Source organism: Protopterus annectens, chromosome 6.part0 (assembly GCF_019279795.1).
Source record: "Protopterus annectens isolate FY-2018-M chromosome 6.part0, PAN1.0, whole genome shotgun sequence".
Classification (NCBI taxonomy): domain Eukaryota; kingdom Metazoa; phylum Chordata; order Ceratodontiformes; family Protopteridae; genus Protopterus; species Protopterus annectens.
The window spans coordinates 1,672,298,485-1,672,314,874 of record NC_056737.1 but is presented as its reverse complement, the minus strand read 5'-3'; the positions used below and the strand labels follow the sequence as shown (position 1 = coordinate 1,672,314,874).

General features: G+C 41.6%; 1 protein-coding gene across 1 annotated transcript in view; it reads right to left on the bottom strand.

Moving 5' to 3' along the window:
• The window catches only part of THADA (THADA armadillo repeat containing), a 3,943,996-nt gene that overhangs the window by 3,425,708 nt on the left and 501,898 nt on the right, over nucleotides 1-16,390 (bottom strand). Inside the window, exons 14-15 of the mRNA XM_044073699.1 lie at nucleotides 14,180-14,296; nucleotides 1,433-1,556 (exon numbers count right to left, since the gene is read on the bottom strand). Of these exons, the coding sequence (XP_043929634.1) occupies nucleotides 1,433-1,556; nucleotides 14,180-14,296 (241 nt within the window). The remainder of the gene's footprint in view (nucleotides 1-1,432; nucleotides 1,557-14,179; nucleotides 14,297-16,390) is intronic.

The following is a 16,390-nucleotide window of genomic DNA, read 5'->3' as shown; positions in this document are numbered from 1 at the left end:
GGTTGGGCATACAACTGGGTGAAAAAAAAAACTTTGGATTTCAGAGGTTTTCATATTTTAGAATTTTGGATTACGGATTGCCAACCTGTATAGTATATTTTTTTATTTATGTGTCAACACATGACTTGGTACAGAAGTTACCCTTTTTGTAGGATCATGGCAATGTGAGACAGAGGAAATTTGACTGAAAATGGATATTGAGAAAGCAGCTAAAGAACTGTGGAGAAAAAAATAGTAAATATATTTAAGATAAGGCAAGACTATGAAAATTGTTATTTATAGACATCTACAAAAAGATACAAATTAGTAAGATGTTTTGGTCCCACTGGCTCTTTATGTAAGCCAGGCCTGAATGTATCATCAGAGAAACCAGATATTGAAGAATATGAATATGAAAGAGATTTTGGGGGGATAACAATGGAGAAAACTATTGACAAAGGAACAGGGCGCATTGAGCCTTTCAGATATGGAGGCATACTATAAGACTACAGAGCTTAGATTAATATACTTGATTCACGACTTAAAGTCTATATCCATATACAGAAGGAAGGCAATCTCTAGCATGCAGTCCAAATACATTCTTGGTTTCTTTCCATTCTATTACCTTTCCCTCTCTGGTTATTTGCTTCCAACACCTTAGTTTCTTTGCCAGTTTTTTCCAATAACTCCATCATATTCTTCATCCTAAATTATACAACTTTGCTCAAGATGTTATCTGAATTCAATGATGAACTTGGTCAAGTTCTGTTGAATTGTTATAGGCTGCTTCTTAAAATAAAGAAGTCACCAAACACTCAATGCGGTACTTTATTTTTTCAATAGTATGCAGGAAGAGGGGAAGATAAGGACAAGATATTTTGCTAACTATTCTGTAATAACAAAATTAAATTAATTGCTAACATATCTGCACCTTACAACTTCTGTTTACAATCAGACATCAGCCCTACCACAGGTTTACATAATTATTTTCTCAGAGAAGGTCATATACAGTCCACAGACTGACTCCAGGCTACTAAGTCATCCTAGATCCTCTTCGCAGCTCAGCATGATTCAATTTCCTAAAATCCTATACCTCTGTCTTCAGCTCTATATTTTTACTCTTTGCCTACCCCAAACCACACAGTCTACTAACAACTGTTGATAAATGGCGCACCATTATGCTACTGCAGGAGGCATTTCACACTGGAGTCGTTCAGCTTTATAAAATTCATCTCAACTTTTGTTATTCTATTAATTCATTTATGTCTGCATGGCACAGTGTTACAGGGCTGTTATGCACTGCTTTCATATAACCCTGGTAGAATCAGTTGCAAGTTTTTAACAATGTTTTGACTGAAAGGTTCCTAAAAAAACAAATAAATGTACAAGACTACCACAAATGGCAAATACTCTCCCATACAAGCTGATCTGATTGGTATTCAGCAAAACTTACCACCTGATGAAGGATATATATCAGCCATCAGTCTTAAAATGTTCAGTACTGAGAACATGGTAGGGAATGATGCACCTGGAAACAAAGCTTCAAACAAAATATCACAGACAGAGAACAAAAAATCCTGGGGGAAAAAGAAAGAACACACATATTACTGTGTAATCAACTACAGATTTATTCACAGAGACTTAAATTTACAGGGAAAAAAAGTTATATATATATATATATATATATATATATATATATATATATATATATATCTTTGAAAAATGTTGCAGTATGTAATGATATTTATACATCTGAACCTCCTGAGAAACACGGCTTTATCAGTTGTAACAGCCTAAATGTAATGTATCTTGTTTGTAATATTTTTTTATTTCACTGCAACAGTACAACTGGTTTTAATATAGTTATGTTCAAGCCCTAAACAGGAAAACAAAGGTTACTTCCAACATTTATCTCTGTGACAGACACTCCAAGCACCAAGATAACTACCATTCATTCTGCAATGTAACCACTTGCTGAGTTGACATTTCAATAGTGTTACTTACATTGGGTGGGACAGGGATAAACTTGTCAAAATAAAATCACCACAAGACTTTTGGGGAAACTATATTCCCTTTTTCATTACGCAGCATTAGCCAGTTCCAAGGAAAGAACTGTTAAGAATATGAAAAACATACTGAAGAGGGGAAGAGAAACAGACTTTCATAGGCAGTGGTTCATATGGAAAACAATCACTGCTTAACGTGCTTTCAGCCACTAGGTGGCACGCCTACCAACTTTTGAAAAGCTGACCATCAGAGTCTGCCCCTCTATCTTCTCACGAATCCAGCCGCATCTATTATTTATGTAACAAGAATGACCATAAAAGGAGGGAAGGTTTCCTCTATCTCAGTTCCCTCCTACTGAAAGCTCTTTGGGATAGCAGACTAAGACCAAAAGGGTGCCTCCCATGTGATGAAGGAAATGCAGCTCAGAGGGAAAGGTAGCAGACTGGGAAGCGACCAAGAATACATTTGGATTGCAGGCTAGTGACTGCCTTCCTAATCAGGGACTGATATCAGAGTATAGGCAAAGAGAAAGGGCTAGGGGAATCCTAAGTGGAAGAACTGCACTGATTGAGTTTTTAGTTGAATCCAGAACAGAAGCTGCTGTTAATTGGCAGGGCATATAAAATATTGCATAACTTTAAGAATCAATCAGAAGGGGTCAGAAAAGATTAGGAAGAGAGATCAGATATGCACTTCACAAAGAAACAATGGGAAGACATATGTAGGACTCTGAAATATGCAACAAAATCTAAAAGATTTAGGATTTTGCCTTGAAATGTTTGTTTAGGTACTTCTATACTCCAGACTCCGAAGAATTTTTTCTCAGGCAGATAGCAAATGTTGGAAGTCTAATGGGGAAGAATCCGCTACCTGGAAGCACATGTTTTAGAAAGTACAGTTGTGTACACTTACCATAAATGTAGATGTTCGTGTGTCTTCATTGTTGCAGTCATCACATTTGGGTTATGCCTGCTGGGGTAGCACTCGGCCGGCCTGAATACCATAGATTTAGTATTTCTGTGTCGGTTGCTGTCGCCTGAAGACTGACATCAGGTCGTCAGTGGTATAAAGGAAGGCAGCAGACGCCATTACATCAGTTTTTCTTGCCCTAATTGGTCAGGAGCCCCCAAAGTAGGAGGGCCAGGCTCTGGTGGTAGGACCCCACCAGTGGAAAAGAAACTACCAATATGTCCCTTGTAAGGAAAGGAGAACAACAAGGAGGAATGGTAACAAAAAGAGAAAAAGAAAAAAAGGGGGAAGGAGTGAGGGAAACCAGGACTGCAACAGTGAATACACTCGAACATCTACATTTATGGTAAGTGTACACAGCTGTACTTATGTTCTTCATGTTTCACTGTTGCAGTCATCACATTTGGGCTGATTCCCAAAGCTGAAGAAAAGGGTGGAGGCAGTCAAGAAGACTGGGGGCTGGCTAGGATGCCCTGCAAGACTGCGGTGGCAAAACCTGCCCTGGATTTAGAAAAGAGAGGCAGGTGATCATGTCTGGTAAAGGTGTGAACAGATGTCCAGGTGGCATCCTCCAGGATGTCCGTGGTGGGGACTCCTCTGAGGAATGCTGCATAGGTGGAGGCTGCTCTGGTGGAGTGGGTCCTGACCCCCTTGGGGGGAGGCTTGCCATGCAGTTTGTAGCAGAAATGGATGCAGTGTGCTATCCATCTGGAAACGGTTTGTTTGGAGATGGCTTTGCCCTCTGCCCCTGACATGAAGCTAACCAGCAGTTTATCAGATTTTCTGAAGGGTTTAGTTCTGTCTAGATAGAATATGAGCTGTATGTGCACATCTAGAGTGCAGAATCCATTCCCCCTTGTTCTGAGGGTTAGGAAAGAAGGTGGGCAAATGGATGGATTGGTTGAGAACCACACTGGACACCACCTTGGGCATGAAGGATGGATTAGTTCTGAGGGATACCCTGTCTGCATGGAAGATGATGAAGGGTTCCACTGCCATGAGTGCTTGCAGCTCAGAGACTATTCTGGCTGAAGTGATGGCCAGGAGGAAGGCTGTCTTCCAGGAGAGAAATGTTAGCTCTGCAGAAGAAGCTGGTTCGAATGGAGGCAGGGTGAGCTTTTTCAAGACAAAGTTAAGGTCCCAAGCCGGTGTTGGTGCCCTTCTGGGGGGCCTCAGGTTGTTAGCCCCTCTGAGGAATTCCTTGATCAGAGGGAGTGAAAAAAAGAAGCTGCTTAGTGGGAAAATGAGCGGAAATAGCAGCGGCATGGATATTTATAGAAGAGAGAGAGACCACTGTGTAGTAGGTCAGCTAAGTAATCCAAGATGAGAGGGATGGAGGGCTGTGCCGTATTGGCCCCCTTAACTTGGGTCCAGGTGCAGAACCCTTTCCATTTATCTGCATAAGAATTTCTGGTGCTAGGGCATCTGGCCTCCCCGATAACATCCAGAACCTGTTTACTGAGGAGGGCAGATTGGTCAAGGGACAGGTTATAAACCAAGCTGCCAAAATGAGTGTCTGCAATTGGGGGTGCATGAAATCCCCTTCCCTCTGGGTTAGGAGGTTGGTAATCTGAGGAAGATTCCAAGGGGGCAGTGGCAACAGAATGTGCAGCAAGGAGTACCAGTGCTGTCTGGGCCAGTCTGGAGCTATGAGAATGGCCCTTAGTTTTTCATCCCTTATTTTGATCAGTACCTTGGGAATGAGAAGTAAGGGAGGAAAGGCATAGACCGAGAGGTTTACCCAGGGGAAGGACAGGGCATCTACTTTCCATGCCATGCAGTGATGCTCCGTGGTGCAAAATTTGCTGAGCTGTTGGTTGGTGTGGAAGGCAAAGAGTTCGACTTCTGGGGTTTCCCATGTCTTTGTCTGCAAAAAGCAATGGCCGGAGCCAGGCATTTTTTGAAAACTCTAGGAGCAGTAGATAAGCCAAAGGGAAGTGCAGAGAACTGAAAGTGTTGAGAGCCTGCCCTGAAGCAAAGATATTTTCTGCAGGACTCCCTGATGGGAATGTGGAGGTAGACCTTTTTTTGGTCCAGGGTGACTAGCAAGCGTCCTTGGACAGCATGGGTAGCAGTTGCTGGAGGGTGAGAATTCTGAATTTTGGGATTACCAGGAAGGTGTTTAAAATGGACAGATCGATGATGGGGTGCCAGGTGCCCTCTTTTCTGGGTACCAGAAAAGTCTGGAGTAGAAACCTTGGCCTATCTGCTTTGCAGGAACGTGTTCTACTGCTCCCAAGGAGAGAGGGTATGGATTTGCTTTTGAGCCTCTGCTCACTGATTTGGTGGTAGATCTGGGAACCATTTTGGAGTTGGAAGGGTGTGGAAGGAGAATCTGTATCCCTGAGACACAATGTTCAGAAGCCATTGGGCCTTGGTAATGGTGGGCCCAGGTGCTTGAGTGAAAGGAGAGTTTTCCTCCTGGAGGTATGTGATGGTGGGCAGAGGCGGGGTAGAGAGGGGGTGAGTCATTGTGAGTTTTTACCATAAGGGGGTGCCTTAGAACACCCTGGTTTTGGAGTGGAAGCAGTCCACTGCTTAGATCTCTGCAACCCGTGGGACTGCTGTTTTGGAGGTCTGTTTCCTCGGGGCCTAGGCTGGCCCTGTTTACTAAGTGCAGAAAAGGACCAGTGCTGTGAAGGGAAATGCCTGCTGAACCTAGGGGGCTGTACCTGTAAGAAATCTTTAACTGTCTGTATAGATTTTGCTTTTTCTTCCATCTTTTTCAACAACTCTTCTGCTTTAGTACCAGATAAGTTATCTTTGTGCAAGGGTGCATCCAACAATTTGGATGTGACATGGTCTGGCAGGGGTTTGTTCCTTAAGCCATGCATGTCTTCCAATGACAGATCCAGTGACTGCTGTCCTGCAAGAAGCTTCTAAGGGGTCAAAACTGCAGTGCAAAGTGTGTTTAATTACTTGACCAGCAGAGTGCATTAACTCCTGTACATCTTTAGATTCTGCCCATGCAGGAAAGAAGGAAACATTTTTTTGTTTAAGGAGTTTCAAGGTATGTTGCTGATATTTAAGTATATGGAACTGACAATTTAGTGCCCTGACAGCAAGAGTAGCTGAGATGTATACTTTTTTACCCCATCTGTCCAGTGCTCTGGAATTCCTGTCTGAAGGGGAGGGATTCTTAGCTGAGGTTGTTTTAATCCCTTTAGGCCCTTGAGTAATGACCTCAGGGTCTGCTGCTGGATTTTCAAAGAGATATTTGTGAGAGTCAGGAACTCTGTAGTACCTGTCTGGCTTTCTGGGAGCAGGAAGGAGGGCGTCTGGAGTCAAGCTGGATTCAAGGAAGACATCATACACCACATGTAGGACTGGGGGATGGCTAAGTGCCTGTGATGGGGAAGGTCCAGGAACTCTCGGAGTCTCTTTTTAGACTGTAGGTAGTCTTGACTCTCCCATTTGAAATGCTCTCTTAAAGTATGCAGGGAAAAGGAAAAATCCTCTGGGGGAGAGGCTGAAGGAATAGATTCCTCTGCATCAGAATCCTCATATCTAGAGAGGGGCTGCATGTCTTCATAGGCAGATGCATCAGATTCATCTGACTCTTGTTCAGACAAAACTTCTGGAGAAAGATCTCCTTTTTGAGGGAGTGGCTTGGCTTCCCCTAATCAGCATGATAAGGTCCTCTGCCATTTTAAGCTTTTGTGACTGAGGCAAGGGAGCAGGCGCCAAAGAATGGCTGGAAGTCAGTTTCTTGGGGGTGGTTCGACCCTGGGCCTAAGGAACTCGGTTGTTTTAGAAAGAACGGTAGCCATGAAAGAAGGCATTGGTATATGTCTGGATTCGGTGTTGCGAAGGACTTCCTCGTAAGCTGGTGCCTGCACAGCAGCTCTGGACCCATCCAAGGAAGAGACGACCGCAGGATCCTTGGACAAAGAAGAGTTCTGCAGCATACCAGACTCTGAAAGGGTCTCGGTAGAGGCCTGCGAATTAAATGAAGCGGGCATCAGGGGCTGCAAAAGCACCTCATTGAGTTGCGGAGGACTGACGACCAGCTTGGCGGTAGTGTCGTCGGAAGGTTTAATCCTGTGCGGTCTGTCTCTATCTTTATCTTTACGTTTTTTTGGAAGGTCTGCTATCTTATGGCTAACGGAAGCCATATTGGAATTAGAGGACTGTAAATGGAAACATCTGGCTACAATAAGGGCCCGACGACAAATGGTTCTGGCGTTAAAGCACAGAAGCGACAATAAGGGACATCGTGGTCTGGGCCTAGACAAGTAATGCAGTAGGAATGGAAGTCCCGGTGTGGTATTTGCTTTCCACTGGTGAGACAATTATTAATTTTTTCTGACATCGGTTAGTGCATGAAAAAAGGATCCCTAACGGGGTACTTAGCTTTCGAAGACTTCAACTTCAGGTCGGAAACAAAATTCAGGTAGCGGCCGACCGACACTCATGCAAACTGCTTCTGCTTTGGGCTCCCTGGCAAGAAAGACAGATGTAATGGCATTGGCTGCCTTCCTTTACACCACTGACTACCTAACGTCAGTCTTCAGGCGACAGCAACCAATGTAGAAATACTAAGTCTATGGTATTCAGGCCGGCAGAGGGCTACCCCAGCAGGGATAACCAAAATGTGATAACTGCAACAGTGAAACACGAAGAACATCTATAATAAGTTGGCAGATTTTAAAAATTCCACAAAGAGAACTCTGCCAGGAATACTTGGTGAGCAAATGAGTGTAACTTAGGAAATGATTTTTTTTTTAGTTTGGATTTTTTTTTTTTTTTAGGAAATGCAGCACAGTCTATTTAATGGCAAATGGAAAAGGATGAGCAGGCTGTAACCTTGACAATCATGTATGCTAGGCCCTAGAAACTTTCCTTTTCTCCTTGAGCTCTGGGTCACTAAGGTATCATTTAGTGCTGGCAAACAGCAAAACAGGAAGTGGAAGAGAATCAGACAGCTTAAAGGAAGCTACACAGGACTTGCTTCTCAAACCTCACTCTGCTCCTGCAACGGATGCCAGAACTACAGTGTTTGATTAAAGTATGAAAGGATCTATAAGATACAGCACAACATATCCTGGAACCAAGAATCCTTGAAGCAATGAATCAAAGCAAGGACTGCTCTGGGAGACTGGACATTAATTTGTGCTGATGAAGAATTCTCGTCTAAGGAATAACAAATACTATAACCTGTAATGGTGACATTGTTGCGTAAAAAAAAGCAATGACCGACCTTCCTTCAACAAAGCAAACAGTTGTCTTACCTCCTTAGTTTTAAGGAGGCAGTACTTTATTGTCCTGTGAACATTAAGCTTTTTCTAATTCTCCTGAATCAGACCTTGCTGTAAATTAAATGGATAATTCATGTTGAGGATTAAAGTAAAGTATGGAACCATTCTGGGTAGAAATTTTGTGCTACTAAAGGACACTCTGTATTTACAAGTAACTAGAAAAAAAACCCTCTGACCAAAAGGTATGCAATCCTTTTAGCTAAAGTAAGACTTAAAAAAATAAAAGTTTTCCAGGACATGAAGCCCTACGTAATACTCAGCCACTAGTCTGAAGAGGTAGGCTGTTGTCTCTGCAAAACAACACCTTTCATATGGTGTGGAGGCTTGCAAACTAGGGATTTAAAGTAAATAAATTATATAAGAAATGTCTTAGAAGGATTCAGGCTACTAGGCAATAAACATTTCCCTGTGGTACATTTGGATGAGGACACAAGTGAAGTGACATTCGGTAGCAGAAACATGTGGCTGCTGCAAAGGAAATAAGGCCCTATCATTCAGGCAGTTAACTAAAGTTGACTGATAACAGGGTGCAAACAACCCTGCTTTGTGTGAGCAGATCCAAGCTTGTGGTAACTGACCCTGGCAATTTCCAAACGAAAGGCTACCTGGGCCAGAAAGGAGTCAGTACAATGATCTTGACAGATTCCTTCTGAATCTTCATAAGTAACCTGGACATTAATGGGAAGGCTAGAAAAGCATACAGGAACATTCCTGTCCAAGGAAAAAAAAGGTATCTGTCTTTCAAGGCCTTCTTGCATGGAGTTCTGCAAAAGAATCTTGCTAGTTGATTGTTCAGAATGGAGATAAAAAGGTCTACTTGAGGAACTCCCCACAAATGGATCACATGTTAGAAGCTCCCCTGATTTAGCCTCCATTTGTGAGGGTCTGCCTTGTCCTGTTCAGCTTGTCTGCCACATAATTTTGTTCTGATGGAATATAGGATACCTGTAGAGTGAGATTGTGTTGTGAAGCTATATCCCAAGTTAACATGGTTAGTCTGCAAAGGGGGTATGACCTGGCTCCCCTTGTTTGCTTGATGTACCACATGACTGTAGTATTACCTGTAACAACTTGAAGAGGTACAGAGGACCAAAGATGATTCAAAGAACTGAGTGCCTTAATCAGGGCAAACATCTCTTTGCTATTTATGTGCTTGCATCTGTCATTGGTGTCATACACACCTTGTACTTTTATCCCTCCTGAAACTGCTTCCCAAGCAGTGTCCAATGGGTCTGTGGTGACTGAGTGCTTTTGAACAGGCAGGGAGAAGGGGGGACTTGTATTTAAGGATATCTGTTGTCTCAATCAAATGATTCATTTTCTAACAAAACCCAGCACTGGGACTTCAAAAGACAAAGGGTGTTGGTGCTGGAACCAAAGAGACTTCAGATACCACTGTATACTACTTATGTGGAGTCTTGCCAGGGGTATCATGAGAATCACAGAAGCCAAGCAACCCAATATGTTGAGGCATTCACTCACTGTCACTGAAGTTTGAAAGGAAACCCTCAGAAATAGATCTAGATATAGCTCTATTTTTTTCCTGTGGAAAAAAAGGCTCTTTGATCTGAGGTATCTACTTGACATCCCAGGAACACAATTCTGTGTGAAGGAGTTAAGACAGACTTTTAAATGCTTTCTTGGAATGCTAGCTTGTGTAGGAGCCATCTCATCCAAGAGAAAGATTCTTGACTCTCTATAAAAGACTCTGCAAAAATAAGCAAGTTGTATAAATATGGAAAAATGTGGATACCACGTACCCTACAACGATCTATAACTGGAGCTAGACACTCTGTGAACACTTGTGGTGCAGTGGACAGTTCAAAGAGCAAAGCAGAGAACAGATAATATACTCTAGACTCACAAAACCTTAAGAAACGTTTGCAGTCTGGATGAAGAGGGATTTGATAATAACCATTTTTTAAGTGTCGTACTACCAGGAAATGTGAAAGAGGAATAAGAGGTAGCAGGTTGTGAAGTGACATCATTTTGAATTTGGGCACCATCACAAACAGGTTTAGGAAAGAAAGATCCAGAACTTGTCTCCATGCATTTTCCTTCTTTAGCACAAAAACATCCTTGAATAAAAACCCTTCCCTACCTGGGAATGAGGAATTTATTCTATCAGTCCTTGGGACAGCATGTGGTGAAGAACCGTTGGAAACAAAAGATTCTTATCTGGAGGATGAGGAATGACCCCCCCCCCCCCAAGAAGGAGGAATTTCCACCCACCTCCTTCTGTAACCTTGATGAATGATCTTCAGAACTGATTTGTCCGAAACTATCTGTTGTCAGAGAGACAAATGGAGATTCGCACTTTCTGGAAGCAAAAAGGGACCAGAATGGTACAGGATCATAGGGTCTCTTGAACAGTCAGACTTGTTTGACTGTCCTTGGGTTTGGGAGGTTTGAGGCTTGTTTTTGGGATCCCTTGCCATTTTTTTCTTAAACGTCTGGTTTACTTGTATTTTGTTGAGACTATTTGCTCTGATTTTTGCCAAAACTGTAAGAGGAGTTACATAATTCCTTAGGAAATTTTGAAAAGGACAGCTGAAAAATCTTAAGAGTCCCTGGATAAGCTTACCCCTTTCATCACACTTTTTTATCACCTCTGCAGTAGAGGGGCCAAAAACTAAATATCTATCAAAAGGGAAACTTAACATCTCATTTTTAACATCTGAAAGGTTCTGAGGATACAATCATGCAAACCTCCTGAAAACAGTACCTGTGGCCATAGTCCTGGAAGAAGTATCAGCAGTGTAATACACATACTGCAACCATCAGTAGCGACTTGTGCAAAAGAAAAAACTAAATTATTTAAAGCATGTTTTTCCACACAAGAAGAATCTGCAGATAAAGTATTACTCATAGTCCTACAACTAGAGAAAACTTTAACATAAGAACCTAACAATTCAAAATTCTGAAAATCATTGTTGCAGAAGTATACACTTTTTTCAATCTTATCAATAAATTTTCCATTCATAGCAGAAAGTGCAGGACTGGATTTATCTAAGTGTTTAACAGCATTGGGATCAACTAAAGCTATAGCTTCTGGGTCAGGTTTGGGAATTGTGTACAGAAACTTAAAAGGACTAAGGAACTTTATATATCCTATCTAGCTTTTTAGGGGCAGTTGACAGTGAAACAAATTGCAGGCAGTAACACACACACACACACACACACACACACACACACACACACACACACACACACACACACACACACACACTTTAAAGCAGACAGAAAAGGAGGGATGGGTGTAGGTAATGGAAATTCCTTCTGTAAGAACTCCTGGTATTTTCTAAGGGACCAAGAAACCTCAGTTTTTACCCACTGAAAACACTGGCACATTCTACCAATAATCTCAGAGAAAGTGAAACCCCCCACAGGTAGAATCAGAAACTAAAGTCTCCTCAGAGTCTGAATCAGAAATCTGAGGAGGAAACCCTATATCTGTCCCATCATCTTCCTGTTCAGATTCAGAATCTTTAATCTCTTAATGAGAAACTAATTTACAAGAAGGATCAATAGCCTGAATTAAACCCTTAGCCAAACCTAACAAACTACTCCTGTCCAAGAAAATTTAAAAAGGAGTAGATGGATGTTTAGTTTTCTTTTTTCTTTTTGACAGGAAAAATAGGGTGAATCATGTTACTAATAGCAGCAGCTTCCCCAGGGCTGGGTACAGCATTCTGACACAACAGGGAAGCCTTCCCTGTTTCCTCTACTAGGAACAACACAGTGACTCTCCCTTAACCCCTGAGTGGACCCCAACAGTCTCGGAGGACGTGGCTAACCCCCACTGTGTAGTAACTGTAGGTGCAACACCAGAGGGAACCAGGATAAAAGATGAGTGATCTGAGGTACAATAAATGGCCACAGCAGAGTTACCCATCTGTGGCTGAGGAAAATTGCTAGCCTGCTGTGGTGGCAAAAGCTGTTTGCTTCACTTTCCTTTTTGTGTCTGGAAGAAGGGCAGACAGTGAGACTGGTAGTTTGTTACATGATCAAGCCAAAAAGGTGTTCTTTCCTAGGAAACACAAGCAGCAAATGCCAATAAAAGCTAAAAGTCATGTTTTCAAAATAAATAAATAAATAAATGCAGTAAAAAGCATTTTATAACACTTTGCCACCCCCCCTCAAAAAAAGAAAATAAACACACTCTCCACAGAAAAATGTTTTTCAGTTATTTTACACAACTTCTATAATGACAGGAAAAAAGGGCACTCTTGTTAAAAAGTACAATATAATCCCATGGCTGTCCATTAAATCATAACACACAGCTTTAAAATAACTTTCCTGAAGAGGAAAGTTCTAAAACACAAACAATATTAAGAAAATGGAAGGTTGTTCTCCCTAAGGAGACTTATCTGCCTAGAAAAGGAACAGCAGCAAGCAGACAGTCAATCCTCAGAGGAACATATTCATTAGATGCAGTAAAGCTCTGAAGGGCTTGGCATCCAAACTTGTCTTTTAGTCAGCTCAGCTCAATCTGTCTGATAGTTTGGGAGCATGGAAGGTGATCTGTAGCTTTGGAAGCTAGTCTGCTGTTATATTCTTAGCAGAATATAACCCATACAGCTAATGCTTGTGCAGCACTGAACAATATGATGAATATCTCAGGTTTAGGAGAACAAAAGGCAGTTACCATATAAGAAAAGATGGAAAAGGATTGATCTACTGATACAGAGGCAAAGACAATGCGACATTTGTGGATGTGAATTTGGCAGCAAGCCCAGGCTGATGGGTCAGTCAGAAAGAATAGGATATAGCATCCACAAGCTGCCTCTACTACGTGGGTGGATGGAGAGAGATTGACCACTGCTGGTAAAACCTGTGCTGAAAGAAAGGGATTCTGCAAGACCCAGTGATGCAGTTTGGAGGGGGCAGGGAGAGTAAAAAATGGCTTGTATCAGCTGTGTAAAACATGTAGCTCATAATTCTTATAACACTAGTGCTTCTTCTACTTTCGGCTTTTCCCATTTAGGGGTCACCATGGCAGATCACTTGTCTGCTCATGACTGACAGTAGAGTTTTATGGTGTTGAGTTGCCAGCCTGGCGCCCAACCTTCCACGGAAAGCACACATGCACGCACTCACACCTAGGGCCAATTTAGAGTGTCCAATCCACCTACAGCATAATTCTAACACGTATGCTGGTCAGTCACTAGTACATGAAAGCTTCAAGACCACCTAACTCACCTCCACCAATGTTTCACACCCTAGCATCAACTAAGGCTCTGGCCTTGAGAAGTTGTGAGGCTTGCCTAAGGAAAAACAGAAGAAAGCAGTTTACATAACTGACAGAGTGGGTACAGGAAAAGCAAGCTAAAGGATTGTGACAGCTGATTAGGAAACAGAAGAACATTATGAAAATAAATCCATTACATTTGTCAAAGTGCATAAAGAAATATGGACTGGTGTACTGTTAAACTATAGTTCGTGCTTGTGCATGCACACATACACACAAAAAATCCTCTAGTATGGGGAAAACTGGGTAGGACAAGCATAAAAAGTTATATTCCTATTTTATGAGATACCAGCAAAGATTCCTACCACACAGCCTATGCCTATAAGTAGGACATGGTTAACTACTAGACTGCCTGAGATCAAAAGACAGGAGGTAAAGTATAAAAACATATCTGTTAGGGTCTAATGAAACTTTAATACTTTTCAATACTTTGATGTAAATGCTTAAGTACTAGTATTTCTTCACACCATCTCATGAATACAAATAGCAGTTCAGAAGAACTCACCCATATTTTTCACTTTAACAAATTAATTTTCCTTGCCATATAAATCAAGCATGGAAATACAATAGTGACAAATGTTAAACCTTTCAGCTTCCTGCATTAAAGAATGGTTCCACCCGGTATGCAGTTCTACATCCTACAAATTACAGTTTATAAAACATCAAGCTTGAAAGCTCTGAGTGACTCCCTGTCAAGGGTAACTGAAATACTTACCTTGTACTGTTGCAAGCTTAAAGCAAGGTCTTCAGCTTGGGATTCACTGTTTATGCCATTCTTTCTCAGCATTTCCCTGAGTAACACCTGAGCTCCCTGCTGTATCCTGAAAAAAAGCTTGGGGAGAGAAAATACATATCAATAACAAATCATAATAAAAATTTCTGTTAAAAATAAGCAGTAGCAAAAGAATTCAGTGAAAACTAGCTTGGACACTTTCATTCCTAACTACCTACTGATTTGCATGTTATTCATTTAATATACAGTTTACTGTCCTATATCAAAGCAAAAGAAAATTCTACTTTAGCAACAAAATATTACAAAAATATTTACAAATTTAGTATAAATGTACCATATTAAAAATACAGCATGACATAATATATAACCATTTAAGAATATACAGCTTGTATACTGACTTTATTAGGGGCAATATAAGGCTATAAAAATATAACATGCACTCCATGCAGCTACTTGTGTTTACATTCCATTTCTTTCCTGTTAAGGTACAAACAAACAAACTGAGAAAAATCTGAAAAGAGCGCATTCAGGCAACGGTTTAAGGACCTACTAGATAAAGTGGGATAAAACGAGTTGGTGCTGATAATCAGGGATCCGAATGTTCATATCAGGACAAACAGAACTGGATATGGGGACTAAGTTGACATGGGTGGGGTAACAGGAATACAGGAGATCCCACTCTAGGCTTCTGTCTGGCAAATGGCTTGATGGTGGTCAAATTATGGTTTGCCAAGACAAACAGTCACAAGATCACATACAAGAATGGTAAAAATGCAACTCAGGAAGATCTCCTCGTAATAAGGAAATGGCATTTGGGTAGAATCACAGACTGCAAGGTCATCTCCTTGTAAAACTGCTGGCCCCCATCATAAACCACTGGGTAGCCATAATCAGCTACAAGCAGTGGTCAGAGAAGGCTCCAAGACTCTCTGCTTACTTGGAAGTTGAATTTAGTGAAAATACACAAGTTCAAGGAAATATGCAGAGCTTTACCATCTTGGGAATATGAAGAAATATGTGGATTTGAAAAAGAATGGCAGAAATTCCTGGATTTTGTAAACACAAACTTCCTGGACCTGATTTGTCAATAAACCAACAGAGGGTGCAACCATACTAAATCTCGTCCAAACAAATGAGTGAGAGTGCTTCACACTCTCCAGTGTAATGTCTTCTCTGGTAAGATCAGACTACAAAATGGTCTCCTTTGAAGTAAAAATAAAACCTGGAACCCTAGCGAACCCTGGAATATTCAGGAACTACTCTAAGGCTAACTTCCTACTATTAAGTGATAACCTGGCTAAATTTCAAGCCACCATAAACACTGAGAAACTGCTGCTTATGCAGAACTGTTCACGGAAACCCTATGCAAGCATGTTAATATAGCTGCAAGGAGGCAGCTGTACCTACCAGGAAGAAGTGGACAAAAACAAGTTACCCTGGTGGAATCACACCATCAATAGGCTGTATAACAGAAGGAAGAAAAGCAGGGCAAAAATTAAGAGGTGCAGTACCCAGCAGGATAAAAGCACTCTCATCAAACTAAACAAACAACTCAGGGCACAAATAAAGTCAACCAAAGCCAAAGTTGAAGTAAAATTGTCTTCCCAGGCCAAAGACAACCACAAGGTATTCTTTAGCTATGTCTGCAACCTCAAAGGCAATACTCAATTGTGTAGAAAACTCACTGTAAATGCATCTAGCTATACTGAGCAGGAAGATATAGCAAACCTACTGGCCAACAAATTCATTTCCAGCTCCACTCCTCTCTCCATGTCAACATTCGCCACTGAGATCACAAGGGAACTGGTCCTTAATGTTTTCTCTAAGGCCAAAAACACTGCATCAGTGGGCCAAGGCACTATCCCAGGACCTTCTAAATAGCACAAAACATGATCTATCAGGCCCTCTGGAATTGCTGTTTAAGTGTAGCCTCCAAACAGACTTTGTGGCTCATGAATGGAGAACAGCAAAAGTCATTCCTCTGCAGAAAGCTGAGCCATCTACAGACTCTAGAGACTACAGACCCATAAGTCTCACTAGTCTCATATGCACATCCGTGGAAAGAATCATCATGGAAATGATCAATAATGACATAGGAAACATCCAGACCCTGGCCCTAACCCAGACTGGTTTCCAAGGGCAGGTCATGCCTTTTCAACCTAGTGAACTTCTTTGAGAAAGTCACCAAAGCAA